General features: G+C 29.9%; 1 protein-coding gene across 2 annotated transcripts; it reads right to left on the bottom strand.

Annotated features, from left to right (window-relative positions):
• Positions 1 to 10,789: 10,789 nt before the first annotated feature.
• LOC114368587 (BAG family molecular chaperone regulator 3-like) lies at positions 10,790 to 13,423 on the bottom strand. 2 transcript variants are annotated; one of them, XM_028325794.1, is made up of 5 exons: positions 13,205 to 13,423; positions 12,558 to 13,128; positions 11,793 to 12,049; positions 11,506 to 11,652; positions 10,790 to 11,409 (listed from the first exon to the last, which is right to left on the bottom strand). In XM_028325794.1, the coding sequence occupies exons 2-5, from the start codon at positions 12,817 to 12,819 to the stop codon at positions 11,053 to 11,055; spliced, it is 1,023 nt and encodes a 340-aa protein (XP_028181595.1). In that variant the 5' UTR covers positions 12,820 to 13,128; positions 13,205 to 13,423; the 3' UTR covers positions 10,790 to 11,052. The 2 variants fall into 2 exon arrangements, with proteins under 2 accessions (XP_028181595.1, XP_028181594.1); XM_028325793.1 differs by having other exon boundaries at positions 12,558 to 13,423.
• Positions 13,424 to 27,282: the final 13,859 nt, after the last annotated feature.

Below are 27,282 nucleotides of genomic sequence, written 5' to 3'. Positions count from 1 at the left end.
GCCTTTTTTTTGTAACAATCAATAATTTAAGAATCAAAACTTTGCTTTTGATCCAATTAAATAGTAAGTCATACTCCTACTTTTCATGCTTTAAAATTACAATAGGGAAAATTAACCATTGACCCGTTTGTTTCATGTATTTAAAAATTAATTTTTGTTTTTTAAAATTAAAAAAAAGTAGTACGTAATTCTTGAAAATTATTTGTAAAATCAATATGTCTTTCTTTTAGTTTTAAAACCCCAAAACCATAATATTACTTATAAAATTGTTTTTTGTTCCATTTTCAGTTTTCTATTATTATATTCTTTCTTGAACTTTTATATATTTTTCTCTCATTTTCTAAAAATCAGTTTTTGAAATTTTTTTATAAAATAATGTTTAAAAAATAATATAAAAAACACAATGAAATTAACACACCTAGATTTATCAGTTCTTAATTTATTGTGCTTAGAATAGTTTATAAAAAAATATTTTCTTTGACAATAATCAACAGCAAACACACTATGATACTCAATGAGAACTAAGATCTATTACTTTGGGAAAATCTTGCTTTTGTTAGAAATGTATAGTTTGAACAAAAGAGAATGATCAGATCAGTCAAAACTTATGTTATTATATATTAGAATACTACATGAGATCACCCACGCATTATTTTCTTTAATTATATAATACTTGGAACAAGCTAGAATGAAGGGAAGAATTCAAAAATGGAGGCCAAGCACTTTGGTCCCTTTCGATTCGGGTAAAATTTCGTTTTTGATGGTATTGCCAATAGCTATCATTTAATGGAAACATTTGGTTAGCTTGTCTTTTCCTCTATTAAACAGACAATTACGATATCTGTCCCTTTTTTACCATTTTATAGTATTTTCAAAATCTCTGTAAACTAAACTACTTGTTAATAGTGTCTTTCTCCATCGTCGGTTAATGGTACAATTGATTTTATTTGGACTAGTTAGCTTTGTCGTTAAGTCCAATACTTGATCCTCATCAATGCTCAATCTAATTGTGAGCAATGCAAATTTGTCCATAGAGTAGAAAAAACAAGAAAGGGTGTTTATATATATAATTGCATGTTATTTTTATTAAAATTCTCACAATATTTTTATAATAAGAAAAGGATAAAAAGTAATGGGAAAATATAAAATAATTAAGATGTGTGTCGTGATTAAAAATATATATATATTATAAAAAATTGAAATGAAAATAATATAATTTTATCAATTTCTTGTTTAATTTCTTATGATGAAAACAGGGACTAGACATTATCATTTATTATTTATAGAACTCAACAAGTTTCGGTGTTTAAAAGCGAAATCGAAATGACAGGTCTTATAGATAAAATAGACGAGCACTATATGTCTTTTTGTTTCTTCATATATATTTATATTTTTATGTTATAAACAAAAATAAAATAATTTTCTTTCTGTAATTGAAGCGTAAACTCTGGTAGAATACATAGAATTATTTTCCAATGCAACCTAACCAGCAAGCTATTGGCTTTTGCTTTTTTCTTTCTGAATCAAAGATCTTTTTTTCACAGCTTTCAAAGATCTAAGTCTTCATGTAAGTAGAAAAAAAAAAAAGCAGCCTTAATGAAATTCAAATTTAAAACTAAGGTATTCTTCATTTTTGTGACATTTGTTAAGGTTTTTAAGCAAGCTCTTGAAATATCTAGTACTGAAGGTTTCTTATATAGATATAAAAGATTGTTAGTTATAATTAAGAAATGTTTTAAAATCATGTGAAAGAATATCTCAAGTGTGAGGGTATTTTTACAATACAATAGGTATGAATTCGTTGGAAAACTAACAAGTCTTTAATAATTAATAATTTGATACAGCTAATTGTTAAAAAAAAAAAGTATACATAATGTTAACTGTCATTAGTAAATGGGAAAACAGAAACTTTGAAATTCAAATTCAGGATTATTATAACCAAAAAACAGAGCACAAACTTAAAATATTGTAGGAAATTGCAATTGACTCCAAGTCGTCAAGATTTTAATTATTACCCTCATTGAAAACATATACCAAACTAAAATTGAGAGACAAGAAAAAGAAGATTCTAAGGACATCAAGGAATGCGGGTACACGTGGCGCGCATCGGAGGCGTGACTAAGATACGAAAAGATAAGCAAACTACATCTTTCTCGACATATTGTCACTGCTCAAATTCAAAGGATGTCTCCTCCATTTACGATCCACCGACAGTTTTGGCACGCGCGAGGTTCGTCGCACGTGAGAAAGTGCTACGGGGTTGTGTTCCTGTGCGTACGTATTACGACGGTGACGGTTCTACCTACTGTGGTTGTTGGCTAACTATGCAATTGCAAATTAAACAGGATATTCTTTTTTTTAGTCTTCCATATTTTTAATTTATATAATAACTAATACTTTGGCAGCCCATATAAAAAAAACAATAAAAATAAATTAATAAATACTAATATTTTAGCTTTTTTATTGTATATAATAATAATAATAATAATAATAATAATAATAATAATAATAATAATAATAATAATAATAATAATAATAATAATATAATTTGAACTTAAGAACTCGTATAAACTATTCAAGCTTTTATTATTAAGTCGACTCTAATAAATTTTACTATTTTAACTTATGCATTGCATAAGTCAAATATTTATTTTTTATATAACTAAAATTTTAGTGAATAAATATTTTAAATATCTGGTAACAAATATTTTAAATATACAAATTGTATTATTATTAAAATTTATAACAAAATAACTATGTTTTATATAAATTATATTTTAAATTTACAATAAATAATTTAAATTATGATATAAATTTATTTTTGGAAAGAGATAAAAAAAAACATTAGATTGAATGGGATCGGCAATTAAAAAGATTAAATATATAAATAAAGATAAAATGTAGTTGGAGAAAATTGATCAAGATACTTTGTTTTCTTTTGTTGATTGTAGGGATGGTGTGCTAAATGCAAGTTCCAATAAAAGAAGAACAAAAAAATCTAATTAAGTAAAAAAAAAAAGTGATAGTCTCCCTCTATGAGTTGTATGTTATAGTTTAAAATATTGTGTTTACAGTTGTTCATTTTACAATAATTATACTATGAGTAAAATTTATGACTTTCATGCATATTATTCAAACCTCTCAACATTATGTTATTAAGTTATATTTAAGAAAGTTAAAAAGATAAAATTGAAAAAAAAAATATGAACACCAAAATAATTATCACCAGTATACGTTTATATATTGTTATTATAGATTACAGTAAACACGAAAAGTATTATTATTATAGATTACAATACATAATGACACCGCAAAATAAAGATGTCGGTGTATTTCAACAAAAATCTTTTTTTATCAACAAAAAGATATATCTTTTTAATTTCTTATATTAGCATATGAAGTACAAGGGATAGGTATATTCGGTCAAAAAATGATAGGTATGCAACTTAAGAATATTATATATATATATATATATATATATATATATATATATATATATATGTATATATCATTATTTTAATACGTCTCTGAGTATTAATGGAGATTAGATATATGCTTTTTTTAAGCATCCATGGGAATTAGTTTAAAATATAGAATCGTTGTTTATGGGATTGGGCAGTTGACAATGAGACATCTGATGGCGGACAAGGTACCGACCAATAGCAAATAAGTAAAGACTTATACACGATTTTTTATGAAAAAATATACAAAATTGATTTTCTTAACATAATTATCCAACAAGTTGTTGGTTTTAATAATTTTCGACTCGATTTGTTTAAATAATAAATAATTCATATTTGAGTATAAAAAAAGTTAAATTATTCACTTATTAATAAGAGTATATTTTTAATGGAAGGAATTAACCTCTCAAGTTCTAAAAAAAAAAAAAAAAGAAAACCTAAAAACAAAAGTGAAATGACTTATTTTTTAAATATACTATTAATCCTTGTAATTTAACATTTTTTTCATTTTTATTGCTGTAAAAAATATTTTAGTCTTTATAAAATATATTTGTTTTATTTTTTGTCCTTAACATGTTTTAGATAATGCTTTAAATAATAAAAAAATGTTTTAAATAATAAAACATTATCTAAAATACTCTAAAGACAAAAAAATATATTTTAAAATGACTAAAACAAAAAAAAATTACAAAAATAAAATGAAAAAAAATACTAAATTACAACACCAAAAATGTGTTTAAGCCTATAAATTATTATTACTTTGATACACGATTTCCTTTTTCTTTTTTCCTGCCTAGATAACTGATGATAGTGTAGTTTATAAAACATTAATTAACATCACAAATATTATGGACTTGGTGTAAATTTTCTACTTTAATCGTTCGAATATTTTTAAATATTATCAACTTTATTTTAGTTTTATAGATTATGAAAAGAAAATTATATTTTGTGAAACAATCGTTTTACATTGACCCTACTGACTCTCCGTGATCGTCACCATATTATTTAGGAAGAACTAGACTGTCACAAGTCAAATTAAATTATTATATCATGGCCAATAACTAAATTCATTTTTTATTATTGAAATAATTAGTTTATTATTGAGATAATAAAGGTATATAAGGAGATGGGATTCTCTAACATTCTTTTCCCCTACATTATTTCTCTTATTAAGTGAAATTTATATAGGACTCAGTAATTTGGAAATGAGATTTAGCAACAAGAGAATAAGATCCACAAATCCATTGGAATTCACATAAATTTCATCTAGTGGGAGAGTATATATATATAATGTGTTATTAACATTTCTCATAAAAAATCATAATTATTTTATTTTTAAAATTATATATAATATATATAGTATGTGATTGAAAAAATAATTAAGTAGTTTATAAGTTTTTTAACTAGTTTATTTGATAAAAAATTAAGTTATCAGAAGTATATGATTAGAGAGCATTACAAAAAATAAAAAAACTACTTTCCAATTTGGAATGTTCCGTAGATAATAATAGTATGCAACTTAATAAGCTAAGTATTGTTGTCAGATATTAAACTTGGTACTAAATGTGATTTTCAAGTTCAGATTTTGACGTTGAATGTTACGAAAGAATGTTCACGTTCATGTGTCATGTTCTGATTGGACGATGAAAATATTATTATTTTTAACGTCCGATCAAAACGTAATACATGTGAGTCAATGTTCATTTGTAATAATCAATGTCTAAATTTGAAAACTTGAAGACCACATTTATCGAATTAGATATAATTGGAGGACTAAATTCGTGAATAAATTTAAATAAGGATTAAAATTGAAATTAAAGATAACTAGAGGAGAAAAATACAATTTTATCTTTTTTTTAATTGACAAACAAGTTATTTATACCCTACTAATACAGCAATATCATTTGAAGATAGCTAGCTTTTTTTTTACTGCAAAAAAAAAAAACTACCTATATTTTTTTGTTGTTAGAGTAACGGTACCGCCATAAAGCTTTATTTAATAATGAATATCCAAGCATTCAACATAATATACGTATTTCATCTAGGCAGAAACAATAGAGTTACAAAATATATGTTGGTCTAACTCCACTTTCATAGCTAGTTCAATAGTTTTGATTTGATAAGTTAATAAAAATAGGGAATGATTTATAAGTTAAAAGCTATGTGAGATTTTTTTCTTCCTATATTCTCCCCTTATTATTATTTTTTTAAAAAAAAGAAGAATGTTTTCCTTCTATCAATTAATATAATTATTTTCAACATATTATATATACATACTTAGTTATTTCACCTCTAATTTTTATGAAATATACATTTCCTAATAATAACAACAATAATTTTATATAAATTATTATTTTTTATTACTATACAAGTATATGTAAATAAATATACCATCTTACATCATTTTATATTATTAACTTGTTTAATTAATTAATCTTAGCAACTCCAGTTTCAACTTTCAAGACTTAAGTTTTCAGTTATCAATATCTTTTAGCTTTTAATTATTTTTTTTAGATACTAAAGGAATTTAAATACACTAAGCAAGGATAACTAGAATATTAAACAGGTCAAATTAATTTTTTATATTTATGATAAATCATTAAATTCATTTTTAATTATTGAAATAATTAAGATGTATGAGCTGAGGGTACTTTTGGTTAGATATTTCGAAGAAAAAAAAGTGCATAAAAATAAATGATTGTAAAAGCAACTGTTGTTTGAATAACTAGATTTTGAACTTGAATTTGGTTTAGTACTATTGTAAAATATAACTAATTTTCAAGCGTGACATAAAAATTTAATTATTATAACATACGCGTTATATAAAATGGGTCCCATATGGAAGATATACATAAATTAAAAAAAATGTGGCAAATGCTTCTTATTACATAGACAAAGGGACTTAGTTCCATTCGATTACCAGGGCATATAGTTCCATGCGGAAGAAATGTGCCATACACACACATAAAAAGGTTAGGAAAAATGAGAGAGAAAAATGAAAATTAAAGAAGACCTAAGAGAAAAATAGAGAAACTGCTTTATGGGACAATACTGATAAAGATAATAATAAGTTAGGTAGAACTAGAATGTTTGTATAGCTTTTGTGCTAGCGTATGGTTAGTGTCGAAGCCATATGCATGTGTGAGCATGTGGAGTGGGGTGGACTGTGGAGTGTGGTCAAAGGGAAAACCAGAAACAACAAGTCTTATAATTTAAGGGAATAACAAGGAAACCTCTGCACGATGCAGAGGTCAGTGTATGCATGTTGGTGGTGTTGTTGTTGTTGTTGTAAGGTGTGTTACTGTTACTGTAAGTGATTGTTGCTTGTTTTCTGATTCACTATCACGACAACTATACAAAACTTGGAAACCTCTGCACTCACTTTCTAAAAACCATTATCAGTGTCCAAGGCAACATCACGGACATGTCTAGGTCTTCAGTCTACTTTGTCCATTCTTCCCCCCTTAATTGTATGATTATTAGTCTGGGTATGTGAGTAACAGTTTATTGATTGTCTATATCGTTCGTTATAACACATATCACATGCTCAAATTTGTTTATTCATATACATATCGGTTCTCTCCCTACCAATTAGAAAATAATAGGGAAAATTTTATTTTGATTCTAAACTATAACATAATTGGCTAGCAAAAGAAAGTCGGTATAGTTGACAAGAATAAGACTATCCCACAAATAAGGTTGAACAGAACTGTTTTTATAAAGTGATTCAATTTAATTTTTTCTTAAAATGATTCAAGTTTTGTGGGTTGATTCGATTTATTTTCGTTTTTATATCTATGCATGGTTCGATTTGAATCATTTTATGTAAATAATTTGCATAAAATTTGGTTGAATCTTTTTTATAAAGTGACTTGGTTCAATTTTTTTTTAAATCAATTGATTTTTATGATTTGATTCGATTTTTAAACCGTCCAATATAATTAATTTTTTACACACTCCTACCTATCCTATGAGGATGTAGTTTTAAATTAAATTTCATTACCAAATACCAATATGAGAATTTTATAGGAAGTAATCTATAAACATATTTATATATGTAATTACTATTTGAGGTGTGTAACTTATCCTAACTTTAAGAAACCTCCAAAAATTTAACTCACCTTTACTTTCACATACGAAAAATAATAATTGGTTGAAAATAGCATGTTAAACATTTCACATAATGTATATATAGCTTTGGGGTGGAAATTAAGCTACATTTTCTAGAGTATTTTAACAAAATTTATCTTACGATACAAAACAGAGTGTTATACATTTTGGAAAGACAACTTTTCCTCTTCATTAGTGAATGATTATTTGTGCTAAGTTTGATTAATTCGATATACACTTCGATCGGCTAAAAAATGTTAAATTAAAGCGTTGTGAAGCTAAAGATATGGTAGGGTGTCTATGTACTTGCAAGTAGTACTGTCACATTTGAAAAGAAGAATCTAAAAACTTTTTTTTAACGAAATATGAAGACATAAAAAAACAAAAGTAGAAAATCACCGAAAATAACATTATAATATAACAATAATCATAAAATAAGAAAGAAACAGAGTATACAGACTCATTATCATCTTTTTTTGCTGAATGACTCATTTTCATCTCTGTGTCGCCTAGGGAAACTTGGGTTAAATAAAAAACTGTCGGCAGAGAAAATTCCAAAAAAAAAAAAAAACACAAGACCAAGAAGGGGGGAAAATAAAGAAGAAATCCTTCACTTTCACAAAGGAAAAAGAGATGTTTGATTTCAGTGGACAATTCCTTTCTTTGTGATGCAGAAACTAATGACTGTGTATATGTAATTTGCAAACATTCAAAACGATGCAGGTCCAAGTGGGTACTTTTCAGATAGCTTCAATGATCATGAGTTACAATGACGTTTCTAATAAACTTGGAAATTTAAATTTTTTCACCAAAAATGGTTCTTAATTGCTATGTATAACCAAAACCCAGCTGCTATGAAAATGATAGAACACCATGCAATTGCGAGGCTAAGATGCTTCCTTCCCATAAAGGCATGCCCTATCCTTATGCCATTATGAATACGCAATTGGCATCATATTATTATTATTATTAAGTCAAACACCCACCGGATTTGATACTCACTTCCATTTTGCAAAAAAATGACATATTAATATTTTTCGGTCACAAATTGACACATCCACAAACAACAAAGCTCTTTCATCTACCATCACCATAAGCAAATAATGCATATGGATCACACTTTTGGTTCATGCATGCTCCTTATTCTTTAAAATGTAATATGCGTGACAATTTCTAGCTAGTCCCATCTTAAGTAGGCACACATACGCGTTACTTATATATCTTATCGCTTATTACCTAAAAAGAAAAGAGTTTTTTTTTTTGTTAATGAAGAAATGAAGTTTGAATTTAAGGTGTCGGTTTATGACTAGCTTGCACTAAATTTCAATTTGGTTATAAATGAAAGTTGCATAAAAAATACTTAAGCTCTCGGCCATAGACTCGTAAACATTCTGATAACATAAATGACCAAGTAACATAAAAATTAAAGTTCTCAGAAGCAGATGAATCATAAACGTTTTCATATTTTCAACAACTTTGAAATTAATTTTCAAATTCTATAAAAAAGGAATTAATAAACATATCAATTACTAACATGATATCCTTTAAGTATAAACATATAGTGAGGATTGATCTCGGATATGTGCATATGTGCATATTAAAAAATATCTTTTAAAAGAGACTTACATCTTAAATAAATTTTCTTATTTAATTTCGAAAAATTATTCATTGACTCCCGATTGAGAAATACTTCAGATTCATATCCAAAAATAATAATAAATATATCTATTACATCTCAATAATATAATAAAGTGTAATTATTTGGGTATTATGCAATTGTAGAAGGGACATTGTGAAAACTTATGTTATTTTCATATCAAGTTTTCAAAAGCAATCTATAAAATGCGTTATTAAGTGTTTAACTTTTTTTCTGAATTATTAAGTGTTTAACTGCACATGTAACACATTATTAGTTTGACATTAATTTTAATATTTTTTGTTATCGTTAAGGCTTTTTTAAAAGTTGAATGATTGATACGTCTATAGTTACAATACAACAATAAAGTTTACTCCAATGTGATGATTTTTTTTTAAGATTTGTTAAGAATATATTATTAATACAAACATATCATTTTTTTAGTGATTTTTTTTTTTGCAATATATATAATATATAGAGATCCTCACTTCCCCTGGTATATATAATTTTATTGCAATCATTAAAATTTTACGATTGCGTCATTTTTTACTCAACAAGAAGTGACATGGATGTGAGATCATTAGTAATGCAATTGGATGCTTAAAATGTTTACTCTTGCACTTTCTTTTTAAAAAATAAAAGTATAAATTATAGAGAAAAATTCTTCCCATGTAAAGTTAAGAAAGGTCGGTTTCAACGAAGATTTAAGATGAAATTTTTTTACTTACTAACAAGAAACAAGTTTTCGTAAAATCTAACTCGAGTCCTAACTTAATTTGTATGAATAGCAGTAGGATCATGTAACTACCATAAGCATGAGCCTTGTACTTTGTCATATCAGGTCCATACATGATCATTTATGCAGTTGTAAATTACTATCATTACCTACAAAAAAGTTGAGTATTTTGTGGGTTTGCTAGGACAAATGTCAATGCCTCTACTACGTAATCATTACATGAATTATCATAAGCAGTTTAAATTGCACTGCAGAAAGCTAAGCAAACTGAAACAGGCTTATTGTTCACTCCTCCATTCTCATGGGCTTTTCTTGAGGCCAAAGAAGGGAAAGTTTCTAAATGTGGAATAGCCTGTGTCCAGAAACACTAATATTAGCAATCTTTTTTATTTATTAGTAGTAATTTCTAATACATAGTTATCATTTCATCTTCTCTGCTTTTAAAACACTTTTTGGACTTGGCTTCCTATCATTGGATGAATTAGTAAAATCCTTTAATAGATGCTAGTCTTTTTGTCACTTGTAGCCCCCACAAGAAGCTAAGATAATGAATTAAAGTTATTATGTCATCAACCAATGGTCCAATGCTGCTTCACCAAGAAATACAACCTAGAGATTTTTTTTTATCATCAAAAATTAGTTGTTAGTATTATTAATTTTTATTGATAGTGAGATTCAAATCTATGACTTTTCTTCCCTTCCTTTCTCTTTTCACCACTAAACAAACCTTATATCTCCTCAAAACCTAGATTAATAATGGAAATGAAAAGAAAGCAAAATCATTCTTTAAATGGGATTTTAGACTAAGAAATATACATGTTCTTTAAGATGTTTCTAATAACAAAGTTACAAATGCTAATAATAATATTATATATATCCATAAAAAAAATAGGCCCATACATTTGGTAAATGAATTCGGTGGACACCAAAATCACAGAAATGTAACTTTTTTCTATGATAATCACTATCATAGCAACCCCATTTATTTCTGAAGTAAATGACAGATTATAGGGGGTTGCTAAACAAATCTAAATACAGAAAAGAATGCAAAACATATAACACTCCAAGTGGAAGACAAACCCAAATCATATCCACACATGGTAGGGTACTTAGTTGAAGAATTCCCAATTGAACTTGGGAGGACCTGATTTATTGGTCTCCGAGGGATGTGGGGATGGGGATGTGGATGGCACAGGGATTAATGGTGGGACAGAATCAAACAATTCCCAGTTTGTGGTAACTACAACTCCTGAGGTGGAATTCCTTGGGGGTTGTTCTTGTTCTTGTTGCTGCTCTTGAATTGGTGCTAAGGCTGATCTATGATGTCCATTTGAATGCTTTTGTTGTTGCCCATTTGAATGCTTCTGTTGAAGCTGCACTGTGGCATGGTCTCCATTGCTACTAGACATAGAATTCTTAACCTTCAGCACATCAAGTGTTTCAACATACTTTTGAATTCTTTTTACCTTCAAAATTAATGTTTCACTACCATTAGCAAATGCAATTGAAGATTGTACTAATAACACAAAATGAGCAAAATGCATCTAAGCCTCTATCATTACCTGCATTTTCCTCTGTAGTTTCACATCCCCATCAGCCACTATACCATCCAATTTAAGCAATTGATTCATCAATAACTCAATCAGATTAAGCAAATCTGTTTCCACAACTCTCCCACCTTTGCTAATAATGGACTCAAAGGCTGATACCTAACCAATTCCAATCACTTATCAGCTTCCAACTACTCAAGCATTTAATACAATCCCACCTCACTCATAATTAAGTGCTTGGAAATTATAAGGAAAAATTCAAAAAAACATTAAAACATATTAAGAACCATAATACATACCCGTCCTGCAAGCCTATCTACTTCCAAGCTGATTGCTGAGATTGACTTTGCAGCTTTCTCCATCTTAGCATTCTTCCTTCTCTCTAACAACCTCTTCTCTTGACTAATAGGGTCTTCCACTAGCACTATCTTGGATTTGTCCTTCACCCCAACCATGTCAAGAAAAGCCTTTGAATCCCTCTCCTTGTCTTTGTAAAACAGCTTTTGGTCTTCATGGTGTAACCCAGTTGGCCCAGACAGCATTTTTTTCAACTCCCCTGCAACCCCAGTAGTTAAAAGTTAAAACACACAATAATCAATGTAACCAAAACAATAAAAAAGGACAAAACTTAGATACAGTTATTGTTTGCTTTTAATGTTGTTACACTGTCAAAATAGATGTTTCACCTCAACAATCTAGGTTGACATAACAATATTACATATTTGCACAGATTACCAGGTACCTCTAATTCTGATAGAAGAATTGTTGGGATTTTGATGGGAGTATTAAATCACTCAAGTAACAATAGTACATAACATGGACTTATGTAATAATTGGGTAACTAATAGTAAAATTATATACTCTGAGAATTGAATAATTAAGAGTAACTAAATTTAAATAACAATTTGCATAAAGATAAAGAAATTAGGAGTAAGAAAATAGTGATTCCATGTTAAATTCGTATCCATGTTTTGTCCAACAAGAAAAAGGTAAAGACAACCGACAGAAGAGAGAACATAAAGGGAAATAAATAACAAAAAAAACTGAAAAAAGTGAAGAATTACCAAATGTAGCTTGTGAACTAATATTGACTTCATGGTAAATTGAACCAAACTTGATCCTAACTCTAATTGTTGGCACAAGTGCTGGGTTCCGATCCGAATCAGCAGTTCTCATCTGAACCAACATTCCACCTGGCCTCATCTCCCATTCCTTTGAACCTGGCTCAGCTCTGTTACCATCTGAACCTCCATTGTTCATGATGGAAGAATGACCATTTGTCTTATTATTGTTATTACTACTACTAATATTCCTCATTCCCATCATCTTCTCTCACTCTTTCACTTTCACAACTATGGCACAACAAAAGGGTGTGTGCTGAACAAAACACCAGAGAGGCTTAGATCTCTGAGGACTCAGATTCTCTTCTACTCATGACAGAAACCACAGTGATCCAATTCACCAAAAGTCTGCTAGAACATGTCTCAGAAATCTCTGACCCCAGCATTCCACAAGTCCACCAAAGAGACAGAAAGAAAAAAAACAAAATTTTGAACTTGAGAGAGAGAAAAGAGAAACTTGGAATAATCAATGGCTTATGTGGAAGAACAACTCCAACCCCTCCAAAAGCTGAACCTGCCAAGGGTCAACGCACAGATCTTTAGGCTAAAATTTGCCTGAAACTGTGAGTTTCAGAATTTTAAAGCATAACCTTGATTGAACAAGAGAAAATGAAGAGCTAGATATATAATATGAAGCTGTGGTTTTTTTGTTTTTTTTTTTCTGAAGGAGATAGAAGAGAGGAAAGATGAGAATCTAGAGAGGGAAGAATTGCAACGATGAGGAATTGATTCTCCCTTGCTGTTCTGGAGAAATCGAAGGGAGAAGAAAATAATGAAATGATATAAAAACGAGTGGCCAGCTAACTATGCTGACCCCCCCCCCCACTGTGATATTCATGTATACTAAGCATTTAATTAATTTACCTTTAAAAATATCATATGATCAACTATTCTTTTGTTTCTTTGTGCCTGACTAATAAAATGAAGCATTTCATGAGCCAATGATCAAACTGTAATTTGATATAAAATAAATTACTTTATAAATATTTACACTTAAAAATGCCGTTGTAAAATTTTATAATTATTATATTATTAGTTTTCATAACATACTTAACATGATTTCTTGTTATTGACAATATAAAAATATACCTATATCATTTGAGAAAAAACAATTTTGCTCAGGTCATGCTTTCAATTAGTTAATGATTACCCAAATGAAAAATCATCTACCTCTTGATTAACAATTTGTTTAATCCTCAATGAGATAAAAGAAAGAAAATGAAATTGAGAAGAAGAAAAAAACGAAAATGGTGGGTGGAAAGGAAGAGAAGGAGACAAGCCGGCAAAGCAATCTTAATTTTTTCATGAATGGTTAAGAAACCGACGGAGAGAAGTGAACTGTGTGGTGTTAGAGTTTTGGTGCTTTTTGATTCATCATAGAGATGTTGTGTCCCTTGTTTTCTGTATGCCACGTGTCATTGTAGGGGCAGTAAGGGAATTTAGGGATAGACAAATCGTTGTTGTTGGCCAGTGGAGAGTTATTGTGCGTTGTCTTTGCAGTTTAATTTTGATGAGGGGAGTTGTTCAAACAGTCAAGTTTTACCCGCCAAAGCTTCTTATTGGTCACTCGCACGTGTGCTGTCCCTCCTTGCAAAAGGACCAAGTACGGAGGGTAATTTTTAACCCTTTGTGAAGCTGTCGAAGTGAAATTGAGATGAATCCAACAAGTGTTTGATTCTTTGATTACTTGTTTCTAGGGTTTTTTAGTAGTGCATATACACGTGATGTTTCCTTCTTTTGTGCCTTTATGTAAGAATTTATAATTTAAGAATCAAAACTTTGCTTTTGATCCAATTAAATTGTTAGGCACTCTCCTACATTTCATGTTTTTGAACTACAATAGGGTTCTCTAAAAAACTACAATAGGGAAAATTAACCATTGACCTATATGTTTCGTATATTTAAGAATTATCATAGTCAACCTAACATTAAAAGAAAGAATTATAATATCCGACGTGGGTTTAATTTTCATTATTATAAATATTCTTTGAGCTTTTAAGTCATCCTCAGTTTTGTTAAACTCCCTAAAATCCAATTTAAACTTTTTATGTTAGAAAAAAAAAAGAATTATATGTTGAGTTTTTTTTTTTATCATTATACGAGAGTTATTTTGCTTTATAAAAGCTAAAGCTTCAATTTTACTAGCCTTACTATTTTTTTTTTGGTTGAATAGAAAACATAGACAAAACTACCAGAACGTTAAATCAAGCTCAAGAAGAGCTAGAGCTACTCGCCTAACTATTAGACTATCCCAAAAAATTATTTTTGTTGCTGAAAAAATATTTGAAAAAAAAGTGGTTTTTTAAAATCTATAATCTATAACAATTATAACGAAGATTTCTCATTTTAGTTTTTTTTAGGTCCAATACAAAATTGCTAGTAAATAAATTATAATTAATTTATTAATGAAGGTAAGTGTTTGATAACACTTTTTAACATTCAGATAAAAAGAAATAATAGTTTTTACCTTCAAGAATCGATAGAAGAATAATATAATATTTCATTCTATTATTTACATGTCTAAGTTAACTCTATAGTATGGTATTGTTATCAAATTCAAATAAATTAGCATATGACTTCAAAAATTATTTTCTTGTTTCATTCAATTGTCATGTCCAAGGTATTAGAAGAGCTCAAACTCATTACCTATAATCAATGGATTTTTCTTGATTAACCATTAACTTCATAGATATTTAATCATATCAAATGTTCATTCAACTAACGTCTTAAAACATTAGGAGTCTAAAATTAAAATACAATAAATAACTTATCTATTACTATGATAATATCGATCCAAAGAAAATTATTATGTTTATTCTTGAAAATTTCCTATTAACAATTTAAGATAATACTAACCATTAAGAATTATCAGTCTAGTTAGCTCAACAATCAGATTCATCAAGTGGATTATCTATATATATAATTTAATAAATGAAATTTATTAATCTATATTCAATAAAGACCACTGCATATATATTGATTTATCTGAATTATAGATATCCTACTCACAACAATTCTTTATCAAGAATAATTTATATTACAATTATAAAGGACTTGTTTCTCGTTATCATAATCTCTATTATGATAATAAGTCTATAATTTTAAGCAAGAACCTTATCAAATCAAGCATTTTATAGTAGAATATGATAATGAAACTCTAACAATACTTTTTTATTAGAACACAAATTGGTTATATGATAGATTGAATCTTGGGCTTATACATTTATTCCTAACATGTGTTATGTTAAGTAAGCCCTGAGGGACAACATGTTTAGGTTTTCGAGGAAAAATAAAGTATAGCAGGACTAGTAAGGGTGCTCGATGAGAAATAACAAAGGAGGAAACGACAATTAAGGGGTTTGATTTATTAAAGAAACAAAGATGGAGGGTTTCTACGACGATGCAAACTCATATGGGGGTAAGAAGGTCAATTTTGCACAGGGATGAGGGAGGACGATTGAATGAACTGAAACATAGGAATTCAATGGCAGAGATGATGCTCTTTCAGATGTGAGGAATATCTGATGGGGTTCGAATAGAGACAAAACACTTTTAGATGTGAGAAAGAGAGTGACTTCAGGGTGTTGTGTCTACAAGGAGGAGGATGATTGAAGCAATTGGAACGGGGTGGCAACATTATGTAGAAGCCAAATTAAGGAGCTTCCCAAAATAACAATGTTGAGAAGGAAGCCAAGCATGCATAGGAGAGATGGAAGTTGTTGTTGTGTATCATTAATCCGCTATTCATAAAACAAATGGTGTTAAAAATATTTTTCTTAATATACAAAATGATGTGCCAAGTAATGTATTTTCATTGAGGGTCTTATGCCTGTAGAATTCTGAATCTTAGTTTCGAGGACTAAGGGCCTCCGAATTAGAAAGGTAAGAGAGAAAGGCTTATAATTCTTTTTTCATCTCATTCAAGCTGCAGCTACATACATATATATAGTAATTTTTAGGCACTAAAAGATAAAAATTAAGCAACAATAACAACCCTATGCCACTATAGGCAGCACTACTTTATAATAGAATTGCTAATAGGCAACACTACTAACAAAATATCAGACAAGATATTCTTCCTAATTGGTGCTAATCAATCCTAGTAGGCCAGCACATTGTTCCTTTAACCAAAATACAGTTTGCTTTAGACATAATCTTTTAGATATTTGGGAGGATTAGTCCTTCTTATAGGCCTACTTCTTGTGTCTTCCAGGTCTGGGTCTTTTGGCCTATCATCCGCCACCCCTTTAAACAACACCTTGTCCTTAAGGTGGTAAGTATCTTTCAAACTCTTCCATTCTTCCCATGATGTATCATCTGGATGCAACCTTTTCCACTACACCAACACCATGAGTTGCTGACCAAATTCTATGTTGTCCCAACAAGTGTCAATTATTGCTAGAGGAGTAATTAATGGTTTGTGGTCCACATCCATTGCTGGTAACTTTGCTGGTCCTATTGCAAATGAGGAAGCTTGATGAAAAAGTTTAAGTAAAGAATGAAAAATTGGATGTATGTGTGAGTCTTTATGCAATTGTAACTTATAAGCAACCTTGCCAATTTTAGCCACAATCTGGAAGGACCCCATAAAATCGCTTTGTTAGTTTTGAATAAGCAGTGCCAGTAGCAGATGTTTGTCTAAGCGGACATAACTTAACCAGGACCCAATCACCTACTGCAAAGTTCACTTCGCGTATGCGTATCTGTTATTTATTTCATATGTTCCTGGGACTTCAAAAGTTTTTTTCTCAGACCAACAAGGATAGATTCCCTATCAGTGAACATATCTTCAATAGCTGCAATTTAGAAGTTCCTGATAAATATTGTGGAAAGCTTGGAGGTTTCCTTCCGAAAGTAACTTCGAAAAGGGAGATTCCCATACTCAAATTGACTGAAGTATTATAGGACCACTCTGTCCACATCAACCACTTCCCCCAAGTGGATGGTTTACTGTGCACAAAAGCTCTCGGATATTGTTCTACAACCCTATTCAAGACTTTAGTTTGTCCATCCGATTGCGGATGATAGGTTGAACTCATTTGCAACATATTGTTGCTTAACCTGAATAATTCTTGCCAGAATTTGCTAATGAATAAGGGATCTTTGTTTGAGACTAGACTTTGAGGCATCCCATGATGTTTACCAACAATCTCCATAAAGATAAGTGCGGCCACATGTGCTATATAGTTTGTTGGTAGCATACCCAAATGTATCCTTTTTGAAAATCGATCAACCACTACCAGAATTGTAGTGTTGCCTTGATAGACTGGAAAGCCCACTATAAAGTCTAATGAAAGGTCCTTCCATGGATGGAAAGGTACTAAAAGTGGACACAATAGACTTGCAGGTTTGCGTGTTTCATATTTCGTATGTTGACAATCACTGCAAGAAGCAATGAATAGTCGAACATTCTCTCTAATGTTGGACCAAGTGAAATTTTCACCCAATCTTGCTAATGTTTTCTTAATACACATATGACCACCCATAGGGTAATGTGAAATTCTTCCAACAACACCTTGATGAAGGTCAAACCACTTGGTAGCCAGATACGACCTTTGTGTAGAATTAAGTTTTGGGTTAACATGTAATTAGGGTGGTCTAGAGGATTATCTCGGATGTGTCTTTGCAGGGCAGTGTATTCTGGATTAGTTGAAAACTCGCTCTTGAGTTGTTCCAGAAATCTAACGTGAGGTACTGATAGCAACAAGAAGGATCCTTGTTGGTTCTTCTTGTGTGAGCTTGAACAGAGTGCTTGTGGGATCTTCATAATGGGAAAGGGCAAAGCGCACCTCCAAGGCCTAAAGGAGACCGGGCCAAGAGGTGATTTGGTCGTTGCGCATCGTCCATTGATACCACATGAGGGTCAGCCTATCCATGTAAAAAGAGGCTATCGTCAAGTGTTCCAAGTCCGGCGTTGTGTGATACTCGAAAAATTGGGTGATCTTGAAGATCCACCCCATAAGATCGGAACCATCAAATTGTGGCACCTCCAACTTCATACGATGCGGCATAGAGGACTATGAGGAAGTGTGCGGGTTTGCTATGGACGAAGTTAGAGAGTGGGGGTTGGCTTCCATTTATAGGAATTTCTAAAGTAGGTCTTCCATTTTGATGGACATGGAGTTATGGGAGGAGGTGAGTTTGGCAATGGCTTATTCCATATGATCCATATTGGACTTCGACCGTGTAGATTCCACCATCAACTCAATGAAAACACCAAGTTGTTATGCCTACAGAATTCTGAATCTTAGTTTCGAGGACTAAGGGCCTCCAAATTAGAAAGGTAAGAGAGAAAAGCTAATAATTCTTGTTTCATCTCATTAGGCACGTATGCTACATACATATATATAGTAATCTTTAGGCACTAAAAGATAAAAATCAAGCAACAATAACAACCCTATGTCACTATAGGCAGCATTACTCTATAACATAATTGCTAACAGATAACACTACTAACAAAATATCATACAAGATATTCTGTAGGCCAGCACATTATTCCCTTAAACCGAAATGCAACTTGCTTTAGACATAATCTTTTAAATATTTGGGAGGATTAGTCCTTCTTATGGCTTGTTTCTTGTGTCTTCCAGGTCTAGGTCTTTTGGCCTATTAGAAGGACAAGAGATGGCACAAAAGACTTCCATCCCTCTTTCTGGGAGGCCATATGTTTAAATTGAATAGAATTATTATGAGCACCAAAATTCAACATCTAAATATAAGACAAAATCATTCTAATAAGATGGGCTTGATTGTTTAAGTTTATAATAGGATTTTGGTTCTCCAAATATTGGCCTATATAAATTGTAGTCTTTCGAAAATTATTTCATTGCATTTAGTTGCTAAATTTTTTTAAAAATTTCTTTTTAAGTCCTTTATTTAGCTCTCTTAATATTTTTTGTTAAAATTATAAGCTACCTCCACTTGTTGTAGACAATGCAACTAAGCTTAAATTATTACGGTTAATGCATCTACGGATGCCTGTTCCCATAATTAGGTTTTACCAACAACAAAAGGTAATATGTTAATTTAATTGTATGTGTTTGTTTGGGAAAAATAAATTTGAAAACTTTTTTTTTGTTCTTGCAAAGCACCCTAAATGATAATGTTGAATATCAAATTCTAATGTTGGAACAATTGTTCTAGTAAATTTTTAATTGAAAATTAATGGTATTAAATAAAGGATTTAAAAGGAGAATTTTGAAAATTTGAAAGATCAAATACAATTAAATTGTAGGATTAAAACTAATATAAATCAAAATTTGGAGGACTAAATATATATTTGAATTTTTTAAAATAAAATAAGCAGTTTTCAATGATTTGATGTGTTTTTATAAACTATTGTTTTTTAAAAGTGTTTTTTTCAAGAAGTAATTTTTTATCCTCTTCTTAAAAAAATCATTTTTTTTGGATTTTTTTTAAATTAAACAAATTGGCCCAATAAATGACCTATTAACAAAAAAGGTTTCTTGGGTGCATAATTAATTAGTTTGTTTAAATTTAAAATAAGTTATTTTAAAAAACACTTTAAAAAAAATATTTTTTTAAGAAATAGATAAGATTTATTTCTTTTAAAAAAACATATAACTAAAAATATAATTTAGACAAATACATCATAAAACTCAAAAATTACTTATTTTATTAAAAAACATTTTTTTACAAGATAAGTTTAAACAAACAAATCCATTATTTTCGTTTTCGTATTTTCAACAATTTGAAATTAATTTTCATATAAAAAATGGTGAATTAACAAATATATCTATTACATCTAAAAAAATATAATAAGGTGTTATCATTTGAGTATTATTAATGGTAGAAGGGACAATATGATTGGAGGTGGGATTGCCTTGTGTCACTTTTGGATTTGTTGCACTTTATAGTCATTAATGTGTAAGATGATGATATCATTTCAGGTCTGAATTAAGCTATTTTGTATCGCGATGGACATTAAGCACGTTGTGCACCAACTCATCCCCAAGGAGAGATATGATGGATTTTTTTAATCAGCCCTCCTTAAAAAACCTAAACTAAAAGCCTTTCTCTTCCCTTTTTTTTTTTCCTGTTTATTATTATGGTGTGTCGCACATTTGCACGTATAGGTTTATTGTTATATATGCTTCAACGAGGACTTATAGATTCGAGCACAAATAAGTTGAATTTTTTATTCGTAGAAATAAATAAAAATAAGTACTAGATAATTATAATAATCGACTAGTTAGACTCTGTTAGTGCACAAATAAGTTGAATAAAACAAGTCTAGGTTTAACTATTTTTTAGAAAAAAGTGTAAATTCCAGAATAATAATGGTTAAAATAATAAAATAAACAGTGTAATCTAAAGTAAAATAAGTTTATTATCTAGCATGTCAAACATGGAAAATGTTAAATTTTCACCCCATTTTAGGCTGAGTTGGGGTGAAGATTTTCTTTTTATTTTTTTGACTAAGGAAGAAAAAAAAAAGGAAAGATTGTGAGTTTACTTCCTTCATTAATAAAAATTAATAATTAACATTGACCAATAAAAAAAAGGTAAATATGATATGAAGGAAAAAATAAATACAAAATAAACATATAAAAAAAAGTGAATTGTAAAAAAATAAAATATAGGAATATCATAACTCATCAAACATAGTCTTAATATTTAAAATTTTCATTTTATTATATATATATATATATATATATATATATATATATATATATATATATATATATAAAACAAAACAAAGAACAGGTCAATCCATCCCACAGCCTAGCCTATACACGGGCTTTGACAATTTCACACCAAGCCTTTATTTAGCTCAAATTTTTTATAGATAAATTAAAAATTTAATAAAGTTGATACTACTTTAAAATTATTAGAAAATTAAAAAAAAAAGTCATCCATTTTGAACAAAAAGTGATTAATCAAATCTTACAACCAGTTTTACAATAAGCCTTGCAGGGAATTATAGGAATTCTAAATAGTTGATCTAACGAGTTAGATTTACATGCTGGCAGTGTTATTAATATTGGCTTGTTTAGGGGAAAATGTCTAAATTTTTTTTCCAATAGTTCAGTGTGTTCACCAATTTTTTTCCCAATTAATGTTGTATTTTAAATAAATCAGACAACTAACAAATTCGATTCATATGTCTAATCTTTTTTCTTCACTACTGGAAATATGACATACAACGTCGGTTATCAACTATATACGACGACGGTTTATACTCGTCTTAGAAACCAACGTCGTTGAAAGTTAACACTTTCAATGACGGTTACAACAAACTCGTCTTAAAAAATACGCATTTTTTTTAAGACGGTGTTTAACAAATGACCGTCTTACTTTACCGTCTTAGGCGGAAATCCTAGCAATTTCTTTCTGTGATCTCATTACTTTTTTTTTTTTATCTATATTTGCCATGTCTAGTGATCTTGTATGGAGGGTTTTAGGATGCTAAATGGAAAGCATGTAAATTATTTTTATCAAGATAAAGGGTGTTCAATTTTTTTAGTTGACCAATAGTATGAGGAATCAAACCATTTATAGAGTTTTCTGAAAGATCCAGAAGTTCTAGGTTTACAAGCTGCACCAACCATGCTGGGAAACGATCAAGTTCATTGTTAATCAAATCCAATTGTTGTATATCATACCTAATGCATCCGGATTGTATATTCCCCCCAAGTGCATCTCCTTGAATCTTGTTTCTTGACATAATCAATGATTGAAGATGATAACAGTTTCCCATAATAGATGCTAGAGATCCCTCAATATGACTTATTTTATTTCCCGAAAGACCAAGGTATTGAAGACCCTTTAACCCGCCTAACCATGATGGAAAAAAATCAAAATTGTTTTCTGCAAGTAAAACTTCAGTGAACAAGCTAAGATTTTGAAAAGCAGAAGGAAATGAGCCATGAAAAGCATTACTTGCAAAAAATACAAAGACAATTTTGTTACAACTACTCAACCAGAATGGAGTGGAATTTAAGTTGTTATGAGAAAGGTCAATCTTTGTAATGAAAGTCATGTTATGAAAAGCATAAAAAATTTGAGCTTCAAGTCCATTTTCTGCAAGGTCAGGTACTTGCACTCTGGAAACGTTTGTGACTCTAACAAGTTGATCAGCATGCAACTCGTTTAAATTGCAACTCACCGGCTCTATATTTGACAAAGAAGGAAGCATGCTGAGTACCTTAACCAAGTTTTGTGCCTTACCAAGATACACATAACTCATGTAAAGGTATTGGAGTGATGAAAGTTGAGAAATCCAATTAGAGCCATCAGCATAGAGATGATAATTGAAGCTAAGATCAAGAAAGTTCAATTTTGTGAGGTTTCCAAAAATGTGTGGGATCCTCCCAAAAAATTGAGAGTCAGATAGAGAAAGGACTTGTAGATCTCCAAAGATTGGATGAACATTGGTATGGAGCTATTATGAAAGTTAATTCTACTCAAGTCTTAAAAAGTGAGATATTTAAGCTGTAGTATAGAAGGATGAACATGTTGAGCTTCAAGCTCATTTTCGTAAAAGGAATAGTTTGGTTAAAAGTATCCTTGGTCCCTTAGTGGATAGCAAGGATTCGTAAGATCAAGCTTGACAACGTGTCCTGTAACATTGTTGCAATCTACACCTTTCCATTGGCAACAATCACTTCCTTCCTAAGAGGAAAGCCTTGAAGATGGATCTTTGAAGCTTTCTTTCATATTGACAAGTGCTTGCCTCTCTTCTTCATTGCAGTCAAGAGAGAAGTAGCAACTGGAAGTGGAAGACAACAATTCAAATGCAATTAGAAGGATAGCAAAGCTTAAGTAGGTTGAGCTTTGCATGTTTGTTGTTGGTGTATCTAAATCAAAAAATTTGCTGCCTGTGATGATTATAGGAATATGATGATATGGCCTTTTTGAGCTAAAAAGGATCAGTAAAGTGGGAGATATATAGGCATCACTAGTTTTTCAATAAATTTTTTATAGTGAAAATTTTTATCCTTTCACTCATAACATTTTTTACTCTTTTTCTTTTATTTTTTTTTCTTATTCTCTCTTCTTCCTCCAACACCTAACAAATTAAGTGAAGAACAACATTTTTTTCTTCTTTAAATTGTCATTTTTTAATCAAGTGATAGAATACTAGTGATTATTATGTTGAAGTTAATGTTGAATTTTGCCAAAAACCTTTAATTTTTTTATATTATATTAGTGGATTTTGGCATCTACTAATGCCAGTACAATAGTACTTCACAATTATTTATTAGCATGGACACTAACCTTTTGGTCCTATATATACTTATATACTCACTGTTAAGAAGTCTTAAATGCAGTTAAGACCTTAAAAAATCCAAATAAACTTTACTACACATGACCAAAGGAATTATGACAGTATGCATATAAGAATTATTATATTGCATCCTATTCTGACATTAGCATGAAAAAGATTTTGTTAGGAGAAGCATAATTTATTTCAGTGATCTCTACATCTCAAGGATTAATCTCATGACTTCGGACTATGGGAATACAACCCTTCAAACATCAAATTTAGAAAAAGTAGCTTTGTTTGCTGAATAAGATCCACGGTCAAAATCAAATAATAATATCCAAATGTAAATGGATCGGAAATGTACGTGGTAACTAATACTACTAGTTGTGTTAGCAATACATGTAGATGTGGGTCTGGGGAGGAAGACTTAGCTACACGAGTTTTCTTATACAGTTTTGACTATATGCATTGCACGACTCCGAATATTGATATGTGGCAGAGTGCTTTGTTGTGAACGTGAAGAAGTTAAGATGGTTTATCTGAATTGCCACCCACTAGGGGCACCTAGCTCACCACCACCATCACTATTTGATAGTTAGCATTGTGCAATAACTACTTGATCGTGATATATATTTGCATCGTCAATTATTTACATTCTATTACTCCAATTTCTAGATAGTGATGAAAACATACATTCGACAATTATTAGATAGTGATGAAAACATACATTCGACAACGGCGTTGTTACACGGCAGCACAACAACTTTCCACCACCACGGCGGCACATGCAATGTCAGATGACTGACGGAAGAAGGTGAGCTCAGTGAAATCTCAATATCTGAATGACTAAGGCTAGGGCACAAGCATAGGGTCTGTGAGTCTCTTCAGGCACACGAGGTTAGTCATTTAAGTGACTACACATACCACGACGGTCTTAATTGAAAAATGATGTGGATTTCTCATTTCAACGACGGTCATAGCTGGACCTGTCGTTGTAAGATCCATATGAAGACGGGTTTTGCACCACCGTCTTTGTTTAGTAGAACATAATTACAAATTTGCCACCGTATACTTTTCTAAAACGGTTTCGAAGAACCGGTGTAGAATGTATGTTGTAAAATAAGGTTTTTGTAGTAGTGTTTTTTAATCATTGCTCTTAATTTCATCCGAACCACTCAACCTAATTTGGTTACGACAAATTTCTAATGATCCACACTTTGTTCGGCCTTCATAAAAAAATGGGGCAAATTATCTCAAATTTATCTTCAATATTAGCATGTAACCATATCCACTGCTACATCTATCTATATCTTAGTAATAAAACAACGACCAACAAGCATATTTGTTGCTTCCACAAATTTTTGGCTATTAAATAATACACCCTTCACAAAACATTTTTTTTCCTTTCGACAATCCATACACTCCCATTTTGTGCTTCTGTCCATTTTTTTCAAAATTTTTCAAAATCTAGAATTTATGCTTTCTTCTTCTTCTCACGCTACCTACCTACACTGCTTCTACAACTTTAAGCTACCAAACCTATGAGGTCACGTCGCCGTGCTAGGAAGCTTCTCAACCTATTGATCACCCTTATCTAGCAACTTCACCTTATTTCTCTGTCTCCTTTATTCACTAGCTCATTTATTATCATCAATAATTTTGTGCTCAACCTGGTGATGGTTCTGACTCTTTCGTGGTTCATTTTGTCAAGATTCTTTAGAGGTTTCAGGTTCAGTTGCGAAGCAAAGAAGGTGACGCTTAACGATTTCAATATCGAAAAGCCTCTTGGAAGGGGAAAATTCGGTCACATCTATTTGGCCAGAGAGAAGACTGTGAGTTTTCAATTATTTTTGAATTTTCTCTCTCAAATAACAATTATTTGGCATTGTGTTATAGGTGGGTGGGTGCTAGGGACTATGTTTATTGTATATTGTTGCTTTGCTTGTGCTTTTTATAATATTCATTTTGTTGGAAAAAACACATTTTTTTGTGCAAGTGTTTTCCTAGCAAATGAATACTAGAAGGGGAGGTTTGCAATATCCTTTATTAGGTTGGATTCTTAATTCCAAAGCTTACATAGGGATGTCTAGATGAGATAATGGTTTGAAGAGTGATATTTTTTTTGTTCAAGCAAGGTATCAAATGGTTGGTGGGCATGGATGTTTATTGAAGGAGTTTGTGTTTGTGGGAATTAGGTTACTAAAATATAAAGAAGTCACAGAATTTTAGCAAAGACAACATGGTATAAGATTCAATTTTGAGTATTTCCAAGCTATTGCAAGATAAAGTTAGTGTTAGGCTCTTTTAGCATACTTCCTGTCGTGAAAAAGTGTGTGGGAGTATTCATTTTACTTGAAGAAAGCTTCAAAATTAATGATCTGAAGTCGATATCTTAGTGGTCCAAATATAGAATATTGTTTAGAGGGGTGTGATCAAAATTTTTCATGTATAGGATTCATAACTATATATGTTGGCATGATGGGGTATTTTGATTTTTGAGGGTGATATGATGATGTGTTTCTTAGCTGTAAGGTGTAGGTGTTGTTATGATTTAGGTCGATCTATAAATTTTTACATGTCATATGATTTTTGAGACACAATGTGTTTTTTTCTCTTCTCCCAAATGATGTTATCCAATGACGTGTTAAAGTGAAATATATAAAATTATCATATAAGATATTGAAATATTTATATATATATATATATATATATATATTATTTAGTTAAATTATCATGTAATTTTGTTAATAAGTTTTTATTAATTAAATATTTTTATTATTTTTGGAATTAAATATTTAGAATATGTATAATTCCTTTGTTAAGATCATTGATATTTAAACACTATGAATATATAATTATTTTAAATGTAATTACTTATAAGATTATAATATTTGATAAATTTTTATTCTAACATTTTAATAGAATTGCATTTTTAAGGATTTAAATTTTAAATATCTTATTAAATAAAATAGATTTCATTAATTAATTTGTTTACTCAATAGTAAATATTAATGCACTAATATAATATGGTTAAATACTTAAAAGAAAAATTTTAAAGTAATTTGTTATGTAGTAAATTTAAATCACTGAGTGCATGAATTAATTGATATGACATAGAACTATTGTTGAATCCCTTGATTTCAAGTTCGAGTCCTAAGAATGTCATTGTGTTAATTACTTAAAGAAAGTTTTGTTATCTATAATGATCATACTTGATTCAATTTAAGAATGATTGTTTGCCCGTAAAGGATATTCTTTACAAAAAAATTAATTTAATTAAATCTAAAATTTTATTTAAAATGATATTACACTTAATTTTTGTAATTAACTTATAAAATGATATATTGTTTTATAAGATTTATGAATTAGACATATAAGTATTATTTTGAAAATTTTGTTTCGTTTTCAATCATGTTAATTTTTTAAAATTTTAAAAAT

This window comes from Glycine soja, chromosome 9 (assembly GCF_004193775.1).
Source record: "Glycine soja cultivar W05 chromosome 9, ASM419377v2, whole genome shotgun sequence".
Taxonomy (NCBI): Eukaryota; Viridiplantae; Streptophyta; class Magnoliopsida; order Fabales; family Fabaceae; genus Glycine; species Glycine soja.
The sequence above is the reverse complement of the archived record's forward strand: the minus strand, read 5'-3'. Positions and strand labels throughout refer to the sequence as shown.